This window comes from Acanthaster planci, linkage group LG19 (genome assembly GCF_054643075.1).
Source record: "Acanthaster planci isolate LZ-2023a linkage group LG19, COTS_SCS, whole genome shotgun sequence".
NCBI classification, from domain to species: Eukaryota; Metazoa; Echinodermata; class Asteroidea; order Valvatida; family Acanthasteridae; genus Acanthaster; species Acanthaster planci.
Genome location: NC_141795.1, coordinates 6,289,272 through 6,306,279, shown reverse-complemented (window position 1 = coordinate 6,306,279; position 17,008 = coordinate 6,289,272). Strand labels below are relative to the sequence as shown.

The following is a 17,008-nucleotide window of genomic DNA, read 5'->3' as shown; positions in this document are numbered from 1 at the left end:
GTCAAGGAAATGTGAAACAACAAGATCTTAATGGCTACATTTATTCAGCAAGGGATATGAAGTGCATTCATCAACTACACTGAGCTTTACGGAGAAAGAGGAAACATATTCAGTGTGACAAAATCAAATTAAATTAATGAAATGACACAAAAGCCACTAAAATAAAGCAAACTGAACTTCTGTATCTACAAGATGCAAAAAACAGAATTCTAACCAGCAATAACAGACCAAGCTAAAATAAACAAATCAATAGTCTCATCTGTGTGTTTCCCAGGAAATAAAAGTCGGCCCTTTATGAAAAGGATATTTGTGAAGAAGTTTGAAGATCCCTGTTCCGATGTTCATTGGGATACCCATGATGATACATTCACTCACACCTGGAACCGAAAAAAAAGGAGATGTTTTCTTACAGGGGAAACTTCAGTGAAAACGGAACCTGTATTTCTCTGATGGGTTAATTCACCAAATATTGAGAAAGCACTGTCAGGCTGCACTTGGGCAGAAGGACCCACTCACTGGCTGAAAAGAGCCATGCTGGTGGGAACTGTTCATTTTGTTGGTAGCGGCGCAACACGTATTTCACAGTCATTTGTGAACCAGCCAAGTGCAGTTCCTACCAAAGGAGCCTCTGGTGCCTGGAAACTTGCGCCCTCTCTTGGTCCTGCTCGAGAACTATACAACAGTTGTGAACTTGAGTGCACATTTCATTTTAGGTACTAAAGCCAGCTTTAATAGTCCTTCCTCTAAAACACTCAGTGAATTACTGCTGGTTGGCCCAAATACCCTGGTGTGAATGTCCTAACAATCACTGAAACCTTTGATTTTCATAGCTTTGCAAATAAAAATTTAACCCTGTCTCAGTAACTAAAATGTATCAAATGAACTCCAACCTCTCCAAGTACAATAGCTGGATGGAAAAGTTTTAAAACTCACCAGAAATCGCATCCTTTTGTCCGTGGTAAGCCGCATCAAAGAGATGATCAGCTGTCTTCTCAAACTGTCAGGATGAAGAACAGCAGACAGAAAATAACTTCCCTGAATTTTTTTGTAAATTACTGTAGCAGTCTTCACGATCAGAGTTTGATTGATTGGCTGAAATCTACTGCACAATCTTACCGAAGCAAGCATCAGGACGCTTTCTTTCATCTTGGCAAGACCAAAGCGAGTGATGCCCAGAACTTCACCCTGACAGTTAAAGACACGAAATGAAGGAAATTTTACATCATTTTGTAGAACAGCACATATTTCAATTTCATGAGCTTCAGGTCATTGAACCCCTCTAACATACATTTTTTCTGTTCACCATCTAGTACTTTACTTGTTCACTTTGCTATCTAAAGACTCATCTTAAGAGTTGCCATTTAACCCATACTGCAAGGTCCTAACCTCGACATGCAGACACATTTCAACAAGTTGTAAATAACCTTCTGACGGATGAAAGCATAGTCTATCTAAAATCTACTGCCATAAACGACAGCGGGCAAGAAACCATCCATTGTCTGTCTACACATACCTTGTAAGTCATCAGGTCAGCTAACAACATGACGTGGCGGTGATCTATACTCATACCGTGGCTCACCATGGTGTACTCAATCTGCTCGATGATGGTGCGTCTGTTGACATTAAAAAAACAAACAGCGCCCTCAAGAGCCAGCACTTATGCAAGGCACCATATAAAAGCATGTACTGTCTGGAAGACAAACTATCATTTGTCTTTCTTTAATTTCTGAATGAAGAAGCAGGCTTGAAAAAAACCAACTGTTCCAAAAATGTCTTATTGCAAAAATACTTGTTAAAACAATAATTCTTCAAAATAAAATACTGCAGCCCATGAAACAAGAATGGAACTTTTATAAGTATGCTTATGGAAGTAACGATCTTACCTTGCAGCCTCAATGCCTAAGGTTTTCTCCATTTCACTTGTGTTGTTGGAAGTTGTGGCAGTTCCCTTAACACCTGCGAGAAAAAAAACCCACACAAACAATGAAGTGATAAACACATTAATCCTAACCCCTAGGGACCAGGAAATCATGCATATGCTCCTTGGATTCAGAATAGGGTTAAGGTACTGAGGGATTGGAGGCACAACCTTCACTTCGATTCTGAAATGGATTTGTGATAACCGACTATTCATTTTGAAAGGTTGAAGGTTGGCAACTTCCGAGTCACTTGGTGGATTATAAGACATTGTTGCCTCACCTCTTGTTGCTACCACAGCTTGTAGATTATCGCCCTCTACCAAGAGTTTGTAGAGCGATTTGCTACCCTTGTCGTCAATGTGGATCACAGCGCGAGATACGTTTGATATTCCCTATGAGACAAAAAAAAAACCAACACAGAAGTCTCCTTTCAATATGCTGACAGACTGTCTGAGTAAGGATTTGAAACACTTGTGGCTACTCGACACTCATGACAGAATTGCTTGAATCAGGAATTGACAGGCTTTCTGAGTAAGGGCTTCAAACACCTGTGGCTACTCGACACTCATGACACAATTGCTTCAATTAAGAATTGACAGGCTTTCTGAGTAAGGACTTCAAACACCTGTGGCTACTCGACACTCATGACAGAATTGCTTCAATAAAGAATTGACAGGCCTTCGTGCAAATCTGTAGCAACAAGTCCTACCTGGATGACAACATCTGTCAAATTCTCCTTGAGGAATTGCAGGGCATAGTACATGGAACTCTTGCTAGTCTCTTGAGGTGCCACGGTCAACATGTCGGTGGAAAGCACTTCCACATTCTGTGAGCAATCCCAAACATTTTTGGAGACAAGAACATTTTATTGAAGAAATAAACATGAGTTTACAAACATCGCTGCAAAATGGTGAGGCTGTGAGTACATTGCCTCAGACATCTCACCTGAAATTTGACTTTGAGTTTGGAGGCACAGATGGATTTTCGGACTGTTTCGGCATTGACTTCAAGCTGCAAGGAAAACATTGACATACAAAAACACATTCAGTCATTTGGCCTCAATTGAGCTCTCTTTTCAGTAAAATGTGTTCAGGTTTAGTTACATTTTTAACTTGAGACTAGAACTAGAAAAGAACATCCAAGAAACAGACCTTGAGTAATTTGATACGATCCATGTCTAGCTTGACCAAAATGAAGCAGTTGTCTGGTAGAAAGACTTCCTCGATAAACTCAGACACCTCGGGAAAGAAAGAAAAAACACTTGTTTACCATTTTCAGAAAAAAAAGTGGGTGAGCGGGAAATCACCATCCGTTATTTCTAAAGTAAAATTCTCAGTTTCTTTCTCATTCTACCTCTCCCAGTTTGGTCTTCTCGATACGTCCTTTCACCAGCCTGGCAAAGTCAGCGTCATCTTCTACGTCGAGCTGAGCCGTTATGATTGGAGTACTGATACTCTTGGAGGCATTGATGATCTCCTTGATACGGGGCACTCCAAGGGTGATATGTGAGATTTTGGTTAAAGAAACTTGGGATATTTCAAAGTGAGACCTAAATTGTGGGGTTCGTCCATGCAGAATATCTGAGTGCCCAAATCAAATGCAGGATTTCTAATGATCACCATTGGAAAGGATATTCATGGATGCCACACCAGCGAAGTGGAATGTCTTGAGGGTCATCTGGGTTCCTGGCTCCCCAATGCTCTGTGCCCCTACTGCGCCCACGGCGGTACCAGGCTCGATGCGCGCCCTCATGTGCTTTGATCTGCACATGCTCAGAAACTGCTGCAGCTGGGTGGGCGTGATGCGCTCTAGTTGATACAGGACTGAGGAGAAATAGCTCAAGACGCTGTTTGTATTGATGCCATTAAGTTCCCATGAACCCCTCTGATCAGCCATCTTGGATGTCAAGGCCCTGCTGTCTGGCTACGGCTGCTCACCATGGTGAATTTTATATGGTTAAACAGGCAATAAGCCCAAGATACCCAATTTGTCAAAAGGCTCAACATCAAAGATGGCTGACCACAAAGGACTGAGGGAAAAGTAACAAAACGTGCAAAGCATTGGTACATCTTTAGGTTGCTCTAGTTTGTAAATATCATAATAAAGGCAATGTTGACTAGCTACACTCCAAGTTACATCAAATCTTCTCATACTGTCTTTTTATTTCCTGTTTACTTAAATGGTGTCTTTTCTTTGGAGGTTTACACCTGTCCCTCTCCTGTTCCTGAGCCTTTCAGCCGTACCTACCGTTTCTCTCCTCTTGTACTTCGTTTAGACCACAGAGGGCCCGGCAACGCTGAATCTTTTCACACACTGTGTCGATGAAGCTCCTGGATGGAATGACAGAGAAAGATCTCGGGCAGATTGCAGGGAGCTGATGGCTCAGATCTCAGCCTAACTTCAAGCAATCTACAAACATGCCAGAGGGAACCTTCTACAAAGTCTCCTCGGTTCGTGTTTGAATCTGATTAGTGGCCTAGTAATTTGGGGTTGGGCTTATAAATGTGGTTTAATTTTGGGCGAACCCAAATGCTTTCATGGATACGGACAAGAATGTAATTTTTTTGTTGCAACAGCACAGGCGTTGTTATCAATTTCAATAGTACACTGCTCTAGCCAATGATCCAATGGTCACATGTTTGAGTGTCTAATGGCATCGGCAGGCACGTACTTGAGTTCTTCTCGGAAGTCTGCACTGCACATCTTGAAGTCGTCGCTGTCGATAACGCGATACGCTTCAGAGTGCAGTGTCTGGCTACTCAAGGTGAATTCCTCACGACAGGAGAATTTGCTCTGAAAAGAAAAAAAAAGCACAAAGTTGGCGATAAGGAAGAACGGTAAAGTTGCATCTTGGAATGAGAAAGTGTGACCCAGCCTGAGTAGGAAGCCACTAGAGCCGCTTTTGGTTTAAAGGCCTTAAGAAGAAATCTTGAATGATGGAAATCAACAGGCACCCTCAACATCTTTCATCCACACAGTGTCCAGTGTCACCAGGGTGCCAGACTTGGTGATAACATCAAATCAGAGCACTCAGTTTGGTTCACATTAATTAATAGAGCAAACTTACAGCGATAAACAGGCCTTAGGACTAATTTTGTGGGATCCGGTAACAAATACTCGGCTCCACCCCCCAGATAGAAATCCCAAACATTGTCTTTCCACATCTTCATCTTACCGTGATGTGATGCAAGACTCTATCAAAGTTGGCTGGTTTGTCTTTCGTTTCCATCATGGTGGGGTCTAGGCCGTCTGCTCCGTACTCAAACTGTATAATGTCGCTCATGGAATTACGCACCGTCCCGTCGTAGTGCGAGCACAAATCTTCCAACGACTGCCAAATAGTTCAGACTGAATCTCTCAGATTTAAACAGATAAAAGTCGCTGACAAATTGGACGAATAACACAAGCTGGACAGAGGAATAGCCAAGTTCATTACAGTAGTCTGACTTTCCCTCCCAGAGAGGATCTTAGAATTTTCGTAATTTTTTTTTTCCAACTCAGAGTGCCCAACTGGATAGGTTTGCCCAAAACGGAATGCTAAACTGGGATACTAAACACTTTTATTACCTTGACAAGTCGTCTCTGCATATAGCCAGTTTCGGCAGTCTTGACTGCAGTGTCCACAAGACCTACACAAACAACATTTCAAACAAAGGTTGCTCAATTCGTGCAGCTTTGAAACATCCAAATTTTCCTACATTTACAGAATGAAAAATAAATTCAGCTGTCCGGTAGAGAGAAGCAATTTTACCTTCTCTTCCCCCCATAGTGTGGAAGAAAAACTCGGTTGGTGTCAGGCCGGTGTAGAAGCTGTTTTTCACAAAGCCTTTGGCAGCTGGAACTTTTGCTGCAAAAAACAAAGTCCACAAAGTCACAAACATTACAGATCCAAATGACAATTCCAACCCACTGGACTGGCAACTCCAATAATGTACAAACACTATCAGTTAAAGTCCAATCCCAATACACCACGAAAGATGTAAGGGAAAAGTGCCTTGCTTAAGGACACAACCTATGGCTGAAGCTGGATTTGAACCCTTTACCCTCTGCGTCACTAGTCACAAACCACTCCCAGATAATCACAAGTATTTAGTATACTTGAAGGGCTTGAAAAAAGACTTGTGTGCAGCTTGGAGGGACTTACAGTGGCGTTTGAAATGAGGCAAGGCCCTGTCCTCAAATCCGTTCGGTATGCGATGTCCACTGATAGCCTGTTGACCTACACAAGCAATCATCTGAGAGATGTTGATGAATGAACCTGTAGAGATGAGGCACAGAGGTTATCAGAGGTTGTGATGTTATCAGACGCTGCTAGACGTACTTCATGTGACAGAATGGACGCTCACATTAACATGGAAGTTGTGAATGGAGAATGGCGACTCAATAGTGGTCATCGCAACATGTGCACAAGGCCTTGCCACTTTGACATGGAATGCAGTTTACAGCCATTTTAGCAAGACTTTTCACAATACCATAATCCAGTAATACATTTGGATTGGTGTCACAGAGGGTGAACATTCCTTACCCTTGGAACCACACACCGCCATAGTCAACGGACTGTTACTTTTATGGAGTTCCTTTAAGCAGGCCTTGCCTGCGTGGTCACGGATCACCGAAAGCTCCTTCAGGATCATTGCCTGTCAAAGGTCATGGTTCAAAGGTCAGCATTAGAAGGACAACTCATAAATGTGTAAAACAGCAGCAAAATTTCAGCATATATTTCTTGAGCGCTTTGAGTATGAGCACAAATGCCTCATGGACTTACCTCGAGGGTTTCTTCCTCCGAACAGCCCGGTTGAGTCTGGAGTTTTCCCGACTCTAAATCACTGATATATTCGTCACACTTAGTGTATCTGTGTAACAACACAAAGTAGCATCACTTCTTTATGAAAACAATTTTGAGGATTGTTTTCCTAAAGCTATAGAATTTTCCTAAATGTTATAGCATTTTCTACAACACAAATGTGATTTTTTTTCTTAAAGTATAGCAGAAATGTTTGAGGTATTTACCCAGCTTTGAGAAGGTCCATCTTGGCTGATATCAGTCCCTCGCCTGGAGTGACATCGCCAATTCCGATTGAGAATCCTCGATTACCTGAGAAGTTAACGAGAAATATCACTATGAATGTATACTTGGCAGTTCAAAGTCAAGCTACGGAAGCTTACTTCGGACCTGGTCCAAGGTTTAGCTTTGCAAAAACCGGCTTACCAACTCAAATAGTACCTGCTGTAAGGAGGCCCTGAAACGACCTCTTTTGAAAAGTATTCAAGTCTTCACTTGGGGCTGGTCACTTACTGAGGAAGAACGGACAGAGCCGTGCCAAGCGGCTCATAGCGTCAGCTGCGAAGGTTTCCCCGTAGTCTCGCAGCAAGATGTAGAAGATGTTAGTCTTGGACCCTGACCCTAAGACACTCTTATCCATTGCTCCACACATGAGCTGACTGTTGTGGACCACAACATCTGTATGAGAAATGTCATGTAATACTAGAGAAATGATTATAAATCATAACCAGAAGGAATATGGGAATTTTGAAGGATGAATTAACAGGAACTGAGGCCAATGAATATGTCATATGCTATTAGTCCAACATTTTTATTAAAATAGGGAAATTAAAAGCTGAATGACTTGTGATGGACTTGCAGTGACGTGCTAAGACTTGGCCTCAATTATAGTTCCAGTAAAAACATTTCAAGTTTTATTCATGAGTAAGTCTTGCTGTCAGCTACAATGATCTTTTAGGAGCAGGGACTCCCCGGTTTTAGAGTGTTTCCTTACATGAATCGTTGTAGCAGAGATCCAGCCCCTTGCCGCAGTAGTTCTTGGCCTTGGCGCGAAGGTTCATGACAATTCCGCAGGAGTCGTTGGGTTTGATGATGACTCCAAAGATCTGCTTGCCCGTCCACAGGCATCTTGGCTGAAGGCAGAAACCAAATGAAAGGAATTGAAGAAGAAAACATTTCAGTCAAAAGGAATGCTTTGAGCCAGCTTTGGGCAGCAACTTGACTGTCGGTCCAAACAGTAACAGGTTCAAATCTTACAAAGTCTCAAACTTTCATTATGCATGAGAAAATAAATTTGGGTAAACCCACATTCAGTTTCCCTGCAAACTTGAGAATTTGTTGATTTCTGGTCAAATAAATTCCAGTTTTTCAAAGCACTAAATTCTGTACCTTTATATTTTACTTGAAAGCAGAATAATCACGTGTACACAGAAAAACCTTGCTTTATCAGTTGGAAACAATTTGGGATTATTTGCCGGAATATTTCTAGCCATGTATCTTGTTACCCTCTTTCAACACCGTGTTCATCTTTCAGTCGTTCATACTCTCCTCTCATTTGTACCTTTACGATGGCTGGTGGAGGTAGCTTGACTTGCAAGTTCTCGTCTCTTTGGGATAGCATGCTAGCGATCAGCTGACACGCCTTGGCACGATCAAAGAAGACGTCTTTTTGAGTCAGTAAGTAGGAGCCTATCACAGACAGAGAGGTGCAAGATTTGCTAAGTCAGTGGAGTCCAGCCAACAGTGCTGTGGTGTGTGTGTTCAGGTGAGGCATTTTGTCACTAACTGCTAAATCAGCCTCTTTATGGCTCGATTGGAAGAGAGGCTGCACTTGCACACCTTGGCGATTTTGTACCTCACAGCTTGGCAGCCTAAAGGTCTAACCTTGTTTTTGGTTTCATGCAGAAAGGAACTAGAATATCACAAACTGAATTTTCTGACAGTCCTACCCGTAATGAAGTCCTGGATTGCAGAGATAAGGGGCTCCCCATTCCTCGGAGTAACTAAGTTGGACTTGACCTGGAATGGAAAAGACAAGATCAAAGTTGAACATGCAATGGTTGAGATGCTAACCAAGATTTCTCAACCTACCCCCATCAGGGTCAGTGCCTCTGCCTTGGCCTCTTCCATCTGAGGAAGATGCTAACCAAGGTCTCTCAACCTACCCCCATCAGGGTCAGTGCCTCTGCCTTGGCCTCTTCCATCTGAGGAAGATGCTAACCAAGGTTTCTCAACCTACCCCCATCAGGGTCAGTGCCTCTGCCTTGGCCTCTTCTGTCTGAGGAAGATGCTAACCAAGGTCTCTCAACCTAACCCATCAGGGTCAGTGCCTCTGCCTTGGCCTCTTCTGTCTGAGGAAGATGCTAACCAAGGTCTCTCAACCTACCCCCATCAGGGTCAGTGCCTCTGCCTTGGCCTCTTCTGTCTGAGGAAGATGCTAACCAAGGTCTCTCAACCTACCCCCATCAGGGTCAGTGCCTCTGCCTTGGCCTCTTCTGTCTGAGGAAGATGCAGGTTCATCTCATCCCCGTCAAAGTCGGCATTGTAGGGCGTGCAAACACACTCATTGAAGCGGAACGTCCGATTGGGTTTCACCCGAGCCTACAACACAGGGAGATACAAGGCTCGAAATAGGAACATTACTCATCTAAACCAATAAGGGCAGGGCATTGCCATCAGTTTGGTTCATCCAATGCCCATTTTAATAAGGACCTGCTAGAACCCTCCCAAAATCCAACACAGTGTCATAAGCTCATGGTACATTCTATGCACAAGACCGGACAATCGGACCTATTAACCCCAACAGTCCCGAAAGCTACAAAGTACTACTTAGTAGTAAAATGTAGTACTCAACCCTGTCACTTGTACGAGGACATGACATTATTATTCTCTGAAGCCATAAAATACAATAGAGAAGACAATATACCATAGAGTGCTGTGGTACTATGAATGCATGGTTTCATTGTTTTCTGTATGAGTAACAATGGAATAAACCTAGCCAGAAGTAGTAATTTGTAGCGCTAGGTCCTTCAGGCTCAGAGTGTTACGTAGTATTTTGTAGTACTGAGTACTCTAAGCCAAACAATGCCTGGTACTGTTAGGGTTAATGGGAAGTAATAGACTCTAATACAATTTCTAGCATTGGATTATGAGTAGATGGGGTTGTAGGAAAATTGGCATGCAAAATGTAACTGATCCAACCAATTTACAAGACAGGTATTTGAAGTTAAAATGTAACTCAAAGACATGGCAGGTTGCTCAAAGATGGCTACTGGCATTAGAAAATAGCAATTAAATTAAGGTTGGACTTACAAAATGGGCCATGATGCTAAGTTTGTGAAGGGATGGCTGACGGTTAAATAAAACGACGTCACCGTCCATCAAATGTCGTTCCACAATGTCCCCATACTGAATGAAAAAATTTACAAATCAAATCAATAAGCTGTACATCTCTGGAAAGTAATTCTGAGGGGATAACGGGTAAGCCTCAAGGAAAGAACTCAGTTCTGCGATGCAACTTTACAGTTTGAGAAACAACCAAAGTTCCAAAGCTTATAAGGACATTCTTCAAAATGACGGAATCAAGTGCGACCAACACCTGTCCAAAAATTCACTGCAACCTACCTTGAGCTCTTGGGCAGTTTTCTGCCGGTTACCATATTTCAGAAACCTGTGTTGATCACGGAAAAAAAGCGGTAAAAAGGTCCACAAGGTAAAAGATAGGTCAACATGGTCAACAAAGAAACATTTATTGAACCTGAAACAAATCAACAGTGACAAAAATGGAGTATATTCCTCATGAATATTCATGATGTCTTTCAGACTGTACTTCAAATTGGTGACTATTCGACCAGGTGGATTTCACTCTGACGCACAAACAATGACTTGAGTCTGGGTCTGTATAGCACAAATCTGAATTGGTGACTTGAGGACAAGTCTGGTTCAATGCATTATCTGTTTGCATGGATGCTGGACTCCAGACTTGAAAGGCTAGTTTATGGGGTTGCAAGATCTCAGCTTAGCTGGTTACAGGACTACGGGATGGTTCCTTGCATTCAACCTCGCCAGCATACCTTTTGTTATTGGTGTGTCGTTGCTGAATAAAGTTGGCTCCTGGGTGGATGTCGCAACCGTTCACGACCAGCTTTCTCATCAGACCAATATTAGCTTTGGTCACCTTTAAGGAAGGACGGAAGAGCTTAAAGGTTATCATTACTCATTTCCTTTGCAACTGATGGCTTTCATTTCAGGAGAGTATCATGCAAGGAATAAATTCATGCCTTGTTCACAGCAGTTTTCTTTAGTCTTCTGACGAAGGGATCAGCACAAGGTAAATGTTATTTATAAAAACAATCTGGGGTGCAAAAGCAGTTTTTTTGTTATGATTTATGTATCTCAGGATGTTTCATTTACAATTTACATTTTTCATTACAATAAACAAAAACCGAATTACCGCAAACTAAGCTTACCTTTTCTGGGTAGGTTAAAGTTTTAGCAACATGGACAGGAACTGCAACCTGTAAAAACAAAAAAGTACACTTTAAAAAAAAACGTCTTTAATTATCTAAGTAGAACCCCTTTGGAATGGGTAACATACCGGTACCTGTTGTTATTTTAAGCTTAAATGACTGTACACACAATTTAACACGCTTTTGCTTAATAAATTTGACAAAAACAACGCCTACAATTGGTACATGTTAAGTTTAAGACTGTGGTTATAGGTTGCACTCCAATTCAGAATGAAATTCAGAGGTGCGACCTTTTACAAGATTACAATACTTGACTTAAATACCTCATCAATTCTCAGGTTGGGGTCGGGAGAGATGACGGTTCGGCTGGAGAAATCCACTCGCTTCCCGGAGAGATTACCACGGAAACGGCCCTGCTTACCCTTCAACCTCTGGCAGAAGCCTCTGGTCGCTTTCTTTGGCTGAAGGTTTTAAGGAGAGAAAAGATCTTTGAAAATTTTCGGGGGGGGGGTGGAAAATGGCAGCATCTTGTACACTCTATGTGAAGCTCGAAGGTCTTCATTTTGATGGGCCCAGTGAGCGGGGGTAATATTGATACCGCAAGGTTAGCTCCAGTAAGGCTGGTATGTACATTGCATTACTGTTACTTGTCCCTGCTCTCCTGCCAATAACCAAGAATAAGATGCAGTCAACGTACCTGCATATTGAGAGGAATTCCTGACGTTTCACTGTTGATGTACAAGGCACACTGGAGCTGCAAGAAATCCCAATCTTCCTGTAAGGAAATGGATACGATAGTTTAATTATGACAAATATCACAATGTAATCTGTTTACTCATGACAGATGTAAGAGGCCTAAAGACTTCCCAAAGTACCTTAGCGTTAGAATTGAGGTTTAGAAACAAACCGCTCTCAACTTTTTAACAGCCAAAATGAATTAAGAAATTACACATAAACAAAAGTATTCATTTCAAAGATTCTCTGAATTTTTCCTTCACAAAGTTTTACAAGTGTGACTCCTTACAAATAGTTCTTTTGAGCTGGGTATGGGATCCTTGCATGCCAGTGATAAATTGGACAAGTAATCATTTCACCAGACACTGCTGTAGGTTGCACACAAGCGCTCATGAAGGGTGAGGTGAAATACCCAGCAAGAGAAATGGGTTAAGCAGCACGACAGAATCTCAGGACAATCTCACCATTATCATGGACATCTTGGCACCTGCTTGTTGGTGCTTCTTGATGACGTCATTCAGGAAGATGATCTCTGTCAATTTGACAGTCAAATCATCTTCATTTCTAAACAAAAGGCAGATGTAAAATTTAGCAATAGTAGCCTGAACAGAGAAATTAATAATGAACTCAAAATGTTACTCAAGTTACAGGGACAGTAACAATTGTACACAGTTTGACCGATGCTACTAAAAAAAAAAAGAAATTTCCAACTTACGTTCCTGATTTGAGGTCAGAGATGACTGAAGGCCGGATGCAGAGGGGCGGGACCAGTAATCGTGTCAGGATTAAATCTTGTGGTCGGCTACTTTCGGTAGTCATCACCAACAAGGGGATGTCCTAAGAGAGGGTGGATGGGGTTACTTGGAATGAAATTTGGAAATATGGCAGAATTGTATAACGGCATGCCACCAATTGTGATTAAAGTTCATTTCCAATACTGCGTTCTGTCCTGAATAGTGAAAAACACTGTATAATCAGAGCTTTCGAGACAAGCTTCCAAGCTTCCTTGGGTGGGATTTGAACCCAGGACCTCCACTTTGCAATTGCAGATGTCTTTAGCATGAGGCAAGAGAGAGAGTCACTCAAGTGAACGTGTCAATGTTTTCTCCCTACTTCCTGCCAAATTCCATCAAATGTTTTTGCATTCCAGATTGTGTGTCTCACCTCTTGCGGGATTCTCTTGAATAGGTTGTACACCAACAGAGGGTTTAGGCATTCCTGAAATGAACAATCATCAGAAATCAAAGCAAGCAAAGGAAGATGACAAAGGACAGATACGACAAACTTCCGAGATGCCCCTCTGGCATCTCGGATCCCATGCACAGCAGAGGCTCAACATCCTTGATCTGAGACAACTCCTGAGATCTCTGATCCCACGTACCTACCTGAGCTTTCGACACAAAAGGCTCCAGGGCCTTGTTGTGTTGCAGGGCAATATCTACGTCTCCCTGGAACTGGACCATCGCGTCCTCCCTGCCTCGTCGAGTGCTCTTGTATTTCTCGTGGACAATCTTCAAGGTGCCACACTTTTTGACTTGGCCTGTCATAAATATTCATGAAGATCAATTTTGATGTAGCTTCCCTAGATGTAAAGCTACAGTTTTACAATTTCAAAAGCTGTTGAAAATTCATGATAACTAATAAATCTTCTGTTGTTGTTATTCTTCACTCCTACACAACGGAAAACAAAAGGTGCCCTGCTCTGATTGCAGATATAAAGAGATTAACTTAGAACACCAATTCCTGTCAAGATTTATGTTTTGCATTCGGAAGATATTAGATTTAATTAAAGGTTTTGCCCTTACCCCATGAAAGACAATAGCTCGCAATGCCAGTTGCTACACCTGACTTGGACTGGCCAGCCGACCCCGGCGAGCTCGGTGGTTGAGTGGTTTAAGATGTCTGCACTAGTAAGCAGGAGGTTGTGGGTTCGAGTCCCAGCCGAGTAAGCTTGTGGATTTTTCTCGCAAGCTCTCGGACAAGCACTGAGTATACAGTTTTTTATAAATATAAACGTCAGGTAAGGGCAGAACCTGTAATTAAATCTTAACACGAATCTAAACACTAACTCTATTGGTGTTTTTCTAAGAAACTCTAGTGAAAAATTTCACCACTGCGCCTGAAACTGAAGACACATTCTTTGTACTTCAACTATCAATCAGCATCAAGCTCTCTGTAAAGTAATCATGGTATGGCCGTACCTTCCTCAAGCCCATCACACTTTCTCAGTGATTTCCAAAGTCTTAGGTAGGTTGAAGCCAAAGATCGTATAGTACCAAAGGCGCAAGATGGATAACTCTGCCCAAAGAGTGTAATTACCTTGGGCGCCATTTAAGCAAGCAATACGCCTGCGTGGTTCACAGTAATGCTTCAGCGCAGGCTCACCAGGTGTACGTGCCTGCCGCGGCGCCTGCACCTACACAGTAATGTGCATTGCGCAGGCATATCGCTTGCTCAAATGGCGCCCATGCGATTATAACGTTTAACGTGTATTCACGGTGAAGTTCTCCATCTTGGGCCGCTATGCAGTGCTATACGATCTTTGGCTGAAGCTCAGAATCACAGACTATTTAGTCACTGAAACCTGTTTCTCACCGTTGAATGCATTGCAAGCAGGGCAGTATTGCTGCTTACGGCATTTGTCGTTGATTTTCTTCCTCAAGCCTTTGCGTTGTAGGTAAGTCAGCGTCGGTCTATGCAGGGCATCCAAGAGTGACTGGCGGTCGACGGGTGGGAGCAGAATGTGAGCACAACTCTGGTAAAATCAAGACAACGCACAAAATATCTGTATACCTACAAATCAAAGACAATACAATAGAAATCCCTCTTGCAAACTACAAAGAGTTTTTATAATACTCTTCAGAGTTTAGGCCTTGTTTTTTGTACAATGGTGGATTTTACTGTCTGTAACATAACGAGCGTGGTGAGCACTAAAACTTAGCAATGGAAAACTTCCTGTTTAAATTCAGCACTTTGTTGAACTGTGGGATATTTGGAAACATTTCTCAAACGTACATGCACAGGTTAGGTTGGAAAACGTGTTGAAATTGCCCATGCCACAATCGAGGTCACCAGCACTGTACACAAGGCATTCAATCGCGATGGGGATACAGGTTTGGAGACTCGAAGGGGGCAAAGTACTTTGAGAACAGAAATCCGTTCACAAACCTTGCAGATACACTGTAGTATACTGATGATGGATCGGAAATAACCAATGTGGAAGACAGGAAACTCTAAGTCCACATAGCCATAGTGGCCCAAGCATTCCGCTAGAGGTTTCTTACAAGTCAGACAAGGATTATCTTTCTCACTTGTTCCCTGATTCAATAAAGAAAAATGAAATCAATCCAACAAGTCTTTCACTAGGCAAGTTGAAGGTATCCAATCAAATTTTAAATAAATACAGTTTCAGAAGAACACTTACATCAGTGACAGATACTAACAATTTTTGAAAAATACTGATAGTTTGATAATCATTTAGACAGAGACTCTTGCACATGTCTATCTGCAGTTATGATTTCTGGAAGAAACAATATGTCATCCCAGTAGCTCTATACACAGTTTCAATCCTAGCATGACTAGCAGGCTGACGCTGTGCAGAGAACAATGCAGATGAACGAAGGGCTGAGTCCATTTGAATAATTCACTATTTGAATATTTGACCTTCAATTTGATCGAATATCCCAACATTCGGTCGCACCGACCAGCAGATTGTTGATGAACAAACCATATACAAAATCAGTTGCAATAACACACACAAATTGTACATTATGATCAATACAATAGCTTCTCAAATCTAGGAGCATCTCCAGCCACGATTTAGCAAGATCTAAGAGATGAACAAGACTTCTTGCCCTGTTGAAAATTTCTGTTCCTTTTAAATTGTTTAATGAATAATTTACTTTTCACATCATGCAATTTTTCTTATTGCAAACAAAAGAAAATTTTCTCTTCCTTTTCATGAATTTTGCATTTGAATATTCAAATTTGAAAAATAATATTCAAATGTTTGACAATCGATTGAATATTCATTTATTTGGCACAGCCCCAGATGAACACAGATATGGGTGATCACGTACCATGCGATGGTCTAGTACCCCGTAGGGTATGGGTGTTCTGGTATTATTATCTGGCAGATAGAGATTCTTGCTGACGACATGGATATGAGCTTGCTGACGGATTTGTTCCGGGGACATCAAACCAAAGCAGACTTTGCCTCTGTGTAGGTGAAAAAACAGCAGAAGGAAATGAAACGACTGTATTGTCAGAACTTCAGCAAGATGAAACACGTTCCTCACACTTGACATCATTTTCATGGAGTTTCATTTCAAGTTTGCCACTGACAATGTAAAGTTTGTAAAGTGGGGTAGGGGTTGAAATTTGGGGTAAATTATTGCCCTGGTAGCAATTAGCATGGCATGTGGGGCGAAAAATCAAAGTACATCACGTTGGGGGCTGTGCCATGCTCACAAATAGGGTACATCAACAATAGTCAATACTACTCATAGTGGAAGGACTTTGATAATATAGGCCTAGGTGCCTACTTAATTTAATTTTGTCTTGATCACCAGCCATCGTAATTTGCCAATTGGAGCCTGGCAAACACAAAAGGAAACTACATGTATTTGACTTGAGTAAATGCTTTTGTGTTTACTCCAAATTTACCCACTTCAAATAACGCCCTCCTGTTATGCCTATTGTCATGGTTGTGTCCGCCATCAGGCTCATGAAATTAAATTTATTGTTTCTCGTTAGCACCCACATGTGATTTTGGCCTGTCCCGCATCAAAAAATTTCATTATTCACTACTTTTGAAAAAAAAAAAGATTCCCGTAGGCATCTTGTGAGTCTAGTGGGGCCCCCAATAGTCAATAAAAGTCAAAATATGCCAAAACTAAATTTGAAAAACCCTGACGAGAAAAAATAAATCAAATTTCATTGGCCTAACTTTCAACTAACCCAATGTCATGGCGCTACTTACCGCAAGTGAAAAATCGGCACTTCCCGCAGCAGAAAATTCTGTGCTTACAGTGAATGTATTTCACAGCTTAGTGAAGAATTTTGGCTTGTGCGCAGGCATACATCTCGTAGCTAAGGATTCT

General features: G+C 41.9%; 1 protein-coding gene across 3 annotated transcripts in view; it reads right to left on the bottom strand.

Moving 5' to 3' along the window:
- polr3a (RNA polymerase III subunit A) overlaps nt 1-17,008 on the bottom strand; it is a 38,354-nt gene that overhangs the window by 5,752 nt on the left and 15,594 nt on the right. For all 3 annotated transcript variants that reach the window (XM_087129888.1, XM_087129889.1, XM_087129887.1), the window contains 38 exons: nt 15,986-16,124; nt 15,075-15,224; nt 14,502-14,661; nt 13,292-13,446; nt 13,071-13,124; nt 12,622-12,743; nt 12,371-12,470; nt 11,869-11,946; nt 11,495-11,632; nt 11,172-11,219; nt 10,776-10,879; nt 10,327-10,372; nt 10,015-10,110; nt 9,163-9,303; nt 8,652-8,721; nt 8,264-8,391; nt 7,697-7,835; nt 7,216-7,380; nt 6,930-7,014; nt 6,685-6,772; nt 6,445-6,556; nt 6,064-6,177; nt 5,671-5,766; nt 5,487-5,548; nt 5,095-5,250; nt 4,591-4,712; nt 4,167-4,249; nt 3,554-3,742; nt 3,273-3,424; nt 3,071-3,157; nt 2,865-2,930; nt 2,629-2,745; nt 2,200-2,311; nt 1,884-1,956; nt 1,514-1,613; nt 1,117-1,185; nt 934-997; nt 308-377 (listed from right to left, as the gene is read on the bottom strand). In XM_087129888.1, the coding sequence (XP_086986014.1) occupies nt 308-377; nt 934-997; nt 1,117-1,185; nt 1,514-1,613; nt 1,884-1,956; nt 2,200-2,311; nt 2,629-2,745; nt 2,865-2,930; nt 3,071-3,157; nt 3,273-3,424; nt 3,554-3,742; nt 4,167-4,249; nt 4,591-4,712; nt 5,095-5,250; nt 5,487-5,548; nt 5,671-5,766; nt 6,064-6,177; nt 6,445-6,556; nt 6,685-6,772; nt 6,930-7,014; nt 7,216-7,380; nt 7,697-7,835; nt 8,264-8,391; nt 8,652-8,721; nt 9,163-9,303; nt 10,015-10,110; nt 10,327-10,372; nt 10,776-10,879; nt 11,172-11,219; nt 11,495-11,632; nt 11,869-11,946; nt 12,371-12,470; nt 12,622-12,743; nt 13,071-13,124; nt 13,292-13,446; nt 14,502-14,661; nt 15,075-15,224; nt 15,986-16,124 (4,050 nt within the window). The remainder of the gene's footprint in view (nt 1-307; nt 378-933; nt 998-1,116; nt 1,186-1,513; nt 1,614-1,883; nt 1,957-2,199; nt 2,312-2,628; nt 2,746-2,864; nt 2,931-3,070; nt 3,158-3,272; nt 3,425-3,553; nt 3,743-4,166; nt 4,250-4,590; nt 4,713-5,094; nt 5,251-5,486; nt 5,549-5,670; nt 5,767-6,063; nt 6,178-6,444; nt 6,557-6,684; nt 6,773-6,929; nt 7,015-7,215; nt 7,381-7,696; nt 7,836-8,263; nt 8,392-8,651; nt 8,722-9,162; nt 9,304-10,014; nt 10,111-10,326; nt 10,373-10,775; nt 10,880-11,171; nt 11,220-11,494; nt 11,633-11,868; nt 11,947-12,370; nt 12,471-12,621; nt 12,744-13,070; nt 13,125-13,291; nt 13,447-14,501; nt 14,662-15,074; nt 15,225-15,985; nt 16,125-17,008) is intronic.